At 41.5% G+C, this 6,464-nt stretch overlaps 1 protein-coding gene across 2 annotated transcripts; it reads right to left on the reverse strand.

Annotated features, from left to right (window-relative positions):
• Nucleotides 1-117: 117 nt before the first annotated feature.
• On the reverse strand, nucleotides 118-5,596 carry pgm3 (phosphoglucomutase 3). 2 transcript variants are annotated; one of them, XM_061091189.1, is made up of 13 exons: nucleotides 5,525-5,596; nucleotides 4,375-4,583; nucleotides 4,025-4,209; nucleotides 3,596-3,663; nucleotides 3,319-3,452; nucleotides 3,011-3,206; nucleotides 2,579-2,736; nucleotides 2,407-2,490; nucleotides 2,209-2,307; nucleotides 1,994-2,113; nucleotides 1,757-1,879; nucleotides 988-1,161; nucleotides 118-879 (listed from the first exon to the last, which is right to left on the reverse strand). In XM_061091189.1, the coding sequence occupies exons 2-13, from the start codon at nucleotides 4,579-4,581 to the stop codon at nucleotides 790-792; spliced, it is 1,638 nt and encodes a 545-aa protein (XP_060947172.1). In that variant the 5' UTR covers nucleotides 4,582-4,583; nucleotides 5,525-5,596; the 3' UTR covers nucleotides 118-789. The 2 variants fall into 2 exon arrangements, with proteins under 2 accessions (XP_060947172.1, XP_060947170.1); XM_061091187.1 differs by having other exon boundaries at nucleotides 5,521-5,596.
• Between the last annotated feature and the right edge of the window lie 868 nt (nucleotides 5,597-6,464).

Here is a 6,464-nt window from a genome sequence, read left to right on the forward strand (position 1 = left end):
AAGCATAGTTGTTGTTTTCATTTGAAATAACAGAGTAGAGACATGACTTGAGTCTGACAAAATAGAAATATTTCCCGCGTGTGTCCTGCATAATAGAAAAATCACACAGGTACACACTTCTTTCTTTTCAGTTTATTTTGCCTAAAACCGCACCGTCTACTCACAGCAACATTATAGGAACTGATAACACCCCTATCCAACATGTAAAAAATTTTTTCCCTGTTTTAAAAGGCAAAGAACTCAGAGCAATTATTCAGAAAGATTAGATTTATTAGGAGGCTATAACCAAAGGTTAACTGAAACTCTCTCGACAACCTTCTGAATTTGTTTGTAACAGACAACACATGAGTTAATTACGTCATGTATATATATATATATATATATATATATATATATATATATATATATATATATATATATATATATATGGTTAAGTTGATGATTTATATCAGCTCACATAGAAACCCACAATTAGGCACACTGTTGCCTTCTGGAGATACAATAACTAGTCAAGTGTTTTACCTAAAGCTGCATAAAATCCCTTAATTGTCTCCACCAGTGTTTCCCACTTTTATAATGACAGTCAACTAAAAAGAGAGTAAAGTGATTTACCAAGTGCAATCTGCAGTACGAAATAATTTGGCACCTCACCAAATACGATTGTGTTCATATATCACAGCTTTATAAAAACATTGTAGGAAACTGAGATTCCTTTCAAAAAGAACCTATTAAAACGGGGATCAATATCTATACCTATCAATCTTGTGGCTGATGGGTGTAGGTGTGTGTCTAGTGCAATGGTTTGGGTTCATCTCCCACTCCCCCTGCCAGGCGATAAACAGCGAGGCTGACTTCATGCGCGAGGGCATCGGTACTCTCCTGAAAAACACACAGAATATGTTGAGTGACAGCATTACACACAATACACTCCCATCAGTTTTTAGTCAAGGACACAAAGATCTCCCAAACAGGATGTAGATTCCTCACCTGTGTTTCTGCCTCAGCGTAAACTCTGACCACATCCTCGGTGCCGGAGGGTCGCACAAAGGAACGGGCCCGTTTGTATTTCTTCACTAAACTGTCGATGGCCTCCTGCAGCCCTGCTGGACTCACTGCCCGCCTCTCTGCGTCCGCCGTGTCTATCACTCTGCGGTCGGACACCTGCAGAAGAAAAACAAAGTAAAACAAGTACAAATACAGATACATATACAGTGTACTACAGTGTGGATCTGGTACAGAGAGTAACAAATTTATATAAAACAGCAAAAGAGATACATGCACAAGACACTGAAAGCTTAGTAGGGATACAGTATCAAACCCAAGCACTTCTTCTTGACTACAATGGTCTTGTTAAGGACTCGCAATGATTGTCATGTTGTAGTTAAGACATGACGTCGGTTAAAATCAGACAAAAAGGGCAATTCTTTGCTCATAATCTTCAATCAAAACAGTATCTTTGAATACTGCATCAAAAAATTAAACATCAGTCAGAAGAGATTCTGGAGGTGACATGTTGATACAAGAATGGACAGAAGTGAGGTCTACTCATAAAACAGGGAACTATACAACAAAACAACTTCTTTTTACAACAAAATAAATCCAATACTTTTTAAAATATTTTCTGTAAAAGTCAAGGTCTGTTCTGCAGTTAACGTCACACTTTGAGAGGGGCAAAGAAAAGCAATTTCTGTTTAGGGTAAGCCAGGATTAACTATCAGAAATATTACACATGGTGATACATTGAAAACACGAGTACCTTGACTTTAAGCTGCCTGTTTGGCAGGTCACTGTAGATCGCGTCCCACTGCTGGACAGTCATACCCTTGATGGCTAATATGGCTTCGATCAGCAGCATGTCAGAAATCGCATCACCTACAGTCTTAAGAAGAAATAAACACAAATAACGTTATTATATATATGTGTGTGTGTGTGTGTGTGTGTGTGTGTGTGTGTGTGTGTGTGTGTGTGTGTGTGTGTGTATGTGTGTGTCTACCTGGTTAATGACATTAATAGTGCTCTGCAGCAGGAGGGCTGCTCTCTTCCTCTCGTCGTTGGTGTTGGGGTCCTCAGTGAGATGCTGGATCTTCTCTTCAGCTTCTTTACTGAACAGCACCTAAACACAACCCATAATGTTACTAGATCATCTAGAATCATTGGTGCTAGATTATGGATTATTCGAGCTGTTTTTTGTGTGTCTGATATACTCACAGTTCCGTGACCATTGGCCTCAAAGTACACGCCAATGTCAAACTCCTGGGCTATATGATGAAGGTGCTTCACTCCAGTTTTAGCACATCTTACTATTAACTACAGAGGGTGACAGCAGCATATATAAGCCCCAACTTGAAAAATGGAAAACGCAGTAATGCAGCGTGTGTGTGTGTGTTTGTGTTTGTGTTTTCTCACCTTCATAGTGTTCTCCAGATAGTGTGTTGAGCTGCCGTTAGCGTAAGCGGTTTGGACCACTGCTATCTTCAAGTCTAAACCAGCCTGTTCATCCACAGAGAAAAAATGACTCGTGAAGAGTTTGCGTCTATGGGCCTGTTTATTGTTTAAATGCTTGCATATGAGAGAGTACCTGTGTGAGCAGCTCTTTGAGGTAAGTGCTGATGAGAGTAGCGATCTTGTCTCCATCCAGCAGGTGAAACTGTCCCTCAGAGTCCGTGTAGTAATAAACAATTCGGTCAGCGTCGCCATCGAAGGAACAACCACGCTCCCCCGGGTTAATCGTTAAACCTTCAAAAGATGTTGTGAATTGATAAAAATTGTAGAGACAGATATCAACACTAGTGAGTAGATAAGTCTAGATGAAAATGTCACATGAGTTTGATGCCAAAACTAGATCCATTGGTCCTGCAGTCGATCTTCACTCACCACGGCTCAATTACTGCAAAATGTTCTGTCAAAGTATCGCTGGATCAATAGATGTCTGTGCAATAGATGATGTTCATTAAAAACCTTCCCTGACGTGTCTCTACACTGACTGTCAGACTTTGAATCGGTGTTTTACCTGTTGGAGGTTTTTGCTGAACTTTGACAAAGTCGGCTCCACATTGGTGGTTGAGCTTTCCCTTGCTGCCGTCGTTGAAGAGAGAAATCTGCAGCTCCCTCTTCAGGCGACTCTCCATCTCTCGCACCTTCAGAGCACCAATGCCATTAGCGCCATCCACAGAGAGGTGCTTCTGGTCATCAGTGCAGTTGGACGCCTACCAAACAGGATATGATTAAGGGAAGGAGCAAAACATAAAACACCCAAGAGAAAACAAGGAGTGTGATCTGATAAAGTCAGAAAACACAAGACACGCCCTATTTCCTTACATTCTTAGTGAGCTGAATGAAGGCCTGGCACAGTTTGTGGTAGTATCCTTCCACGGTGGCAACTCCATATTTTCCTTGTGTGTTCAGACAGCAAACCATGTAGTGGAGCTGCGGAGTGGTCACCAAACCATAGTCTGATGGTAGAGATGGAGAGAATCAGATGACAGAAAAGGTGAGAAAAGAGGTGAGAAGAGAAAAAGATGAGAAATCAAACAAAGCAAGGCAAACAATGAAATAAGGGTAAATGAGAATATTCTAATAGTTTAATTAACCTTACCTTTGCTGTGACCATCGAGAGCACTCACTCCATCCAGAACTGCCTGGGAAAGAGCAGCACTGCTGCTCCTGTAATTCAAGGGCAAATATTAAATTTGAATGAGGAGGATTAATCCAAATATTAAATGCAAGTTTAGCTGTGCAGACCCAGAGGACAATCTGTAGGATTAATATGATATTATAAAGAAGAACGAATATTTTCCCTTTTTATAAAAGTCAAGTCAAACAAGAGAAGCTCTCATGTGCACCAGTGCAGTTATTTTTTAATTGTTTGGCGAAAACTTTATAGAAGATTTGAAAAATGTATGTCTCTAGGTATAGTAGAGACCACAATAAAAATCAATAATACTAACAGAAATTAAAAGCCCTTATTTACTGCTATATATCATCAAATTAAATATTACTCAACAAATCTGTAAAAACATTTTACCTGGTGTCTTTGCCCACAAACACATTTGCCCCCTGGCTCATGTTGATGGCCTCTTTCTCTATAATGTCTTTCAAAGCAGTGAGTAGATCGTCCTGCTCGGCGTTGGCCAGCTGTGTGGCATAGCCTTCCCACGCCGGTGTCACCATCTCTCCCATGGGGTCGATCAGCTTCACCCCATTGTCCTCCTACACACCCCAAGAAATGGAGGGTTATGATTATGATGTGTTTGAAGGAATGTTTAAATGGGCGGAGTGAAACATGAATACTTCAAATTGATGAGAATATAACTGTAAATTGTAATTAGGAATGCCACAAGAATTTATTTTTCATCTAAATTATTTTTACACCACCTCTGGGTTGTGAGATGCAGTGACCATCACTCCAATGGTGGCCTTGGTCTTCTTGGAGCGGAGTGTGGCCAGAAGTCCCATCCTGAACATGATGTGGTCCAGCAGGTCGGCGTTGGTCCTGAAGCCGGCGGTGCCATATTGCAAAACCAACCCTACAGGCTTCTGGTGCTGACTGGACAGCTTTGATACTTTCGGGAACTCGGCCATGACTGAAATACATTATAACAGACGTGAAACACAGAGCAAGCAGTGGCAGAGGAAACACCTGTGTCTTTGAGAAACACTGTAGGGGGCTTGATTGAAGGTTTTCAACCAATCAAGTTGTCATTTGTCAAAAGAATCTAGGTCCCAGGATTTGGTCCAGGTTATTTAAGGGTTGGGCGATATGGCCAATAACAAGAGTGAAGGTTTTGTTGTTTGATAAGACTAACCTCCAAGCAATATATAGATATATCTTGGACTTTAGTTATATTGCTAACGATGATAGTTATCTTGGGATAATTATTGATATCGTATTATTGACCAACCCAGGGTTATCTGACATGATTTCGTAATCCTTATCAGAAGTCATCCACTGCCCGTATTGCTAGACATGTATATCAATCAAAGTGAATCAAATTTCCTTTTCCGATTAATGGAATTAAATTTGTTATTCTCAAAATGTAGGTTAAAACAAGGAAACAGACGTTATCAGGCACATGTATGATTAATGTGACCGAATAGTCATTAAAAGTATTATATAATCATGTAAGTTATGATAACGTTTATTGTAACCGTTCCCAATTCTTTGGGAAATTAAAGCTGTTGTAAATATTGAGAGTACACGCACCCTGAGATAAACAAAACAGAAATGGCTCCTGGAAATACATGTTTCTTTCAGGGATAAATCGATGACACCCAACCAGCAAAGACAGACACACACTACAGTCCTAGAAAAGTAAGTGATGAACTTATCATCAACAAGCAAGTGAATACCACATCTCAAAAAAACAAGAAGACAAGAGGAGGACAAGGTTTACAGCAAACTGCAGCTGCAGTCTGTCGCCCGCTAACAATAACAACAACATATCGATGCGCATCACAAAGTGGAGCTGAATGCTGCTGAATGTAAACAAGTAGCAGTAAAGTTGTTTTTAATTCACTTACCTACAGAGAAGTGTTACAGGGCTCTGAATGAGCAGCTTCCCGTTTCTCCGGTTCCTCCACTCCTCCCTGTTGAAGACGTGGCTTCACTTCCGCGTTCGTCATATGACGCAAGCACGTCCGCCCCCGTCTGACAGTGCGCTTTGATGCACGGATGGTTTTTACTATGATGCAGCGGATTGATGATTTACACTTAGTATGTTACATGCATGTTCTTAAAAATCTGCCTGTGCACATGTTCAGTGAACACACACACGATAAAGGCTTTTCCTAAATGACACAAAACACAATAAATGCTATTTTTTTGGCCGATGCAGTGCAAATTTGATGTGAGATGACATGCTGTACTGCTCTGGTTGTAGCTCTATGAGTCTCAGTCCACATATAAGGCCTCAGCTGATCATTATGTGGACTCTTGGGGGGTGGTATGCTCATCAGGAGAATGCCCCCCCCCCCTGCTTGATGCACACCACACATGCACAGGAGCCACAGTCACGCTCGTATTTTTTTTTTTAACCCTTTTGGCGCATCGTGATCCGGGTTTCTGCACCCCCCGCCCCATGTCCACTCCCCTCGAAGAGACGTGCATGCGACGTGTGTCATCCAACCAAGCAGCACCCTCTGAAGGGGGGAGGAGCCTCCGGTGGTGCTGGTCATATATACAGATAACAGAAATTAATAAATAAACAATCGACAGGAGGGGGAAGGAGTGATAGGAAATTCCCATCTGCCCTTTTTTTTTCTTCCTCTTCCCGGGTATCTTGCGCAGCAGCACCACTGGGGGAGCGGTGCGCAATTTTTTCTCCGTGTGTGAAGCAGCATTTCTGAGCCGGAACGTACAGATCAGTGAGGAGAATAGAGCAGAAGATAGGGAACACCGCAATCTGACCACAGAAGGAACCATTGCGGTTTTTTTTTTCCTGTCTTTATTTGAATGCACTCCTGCA

The sequence above is a fragment of the Limanda limanda genome, chromosome 18 (genome assembly GCF_963576545.1).
Source record: "Limanda limanda chromosome 18, fLimLim1.1, whole genome shotgun sequence".
Classification (NCBI taxonomy): Eukaryota; Metazoa; Chordata; class Actinopteri; order Pleuronectiformes; family Pleuronectidae; genus Limanda; species Limanda limanda.

Coding starts and splice junctions, on each gene's coding strand:
- pgm3 (XM_061091189.1), bottom strand. CDS start 4,581: ATGGCCGAGTTCCCGAAAGTATCAAAGCTGTCCAGTCAGCACCAGAAG. Junction 3,664..4,024: donor TTTGTGGGCAAAGACACCAG/GTAAAATGTTTT, acceptor CTTGAATTACAG/GAGCAGCAGTGCTGCTCTTT. Junction 1,162..1,756: donor ACAGGCAGCTTAAAGTCAAG/GTACTCGTGTTT, acceptor TTTCTTCTGCAG/GTGTCCGACCGCAGAGTGAT.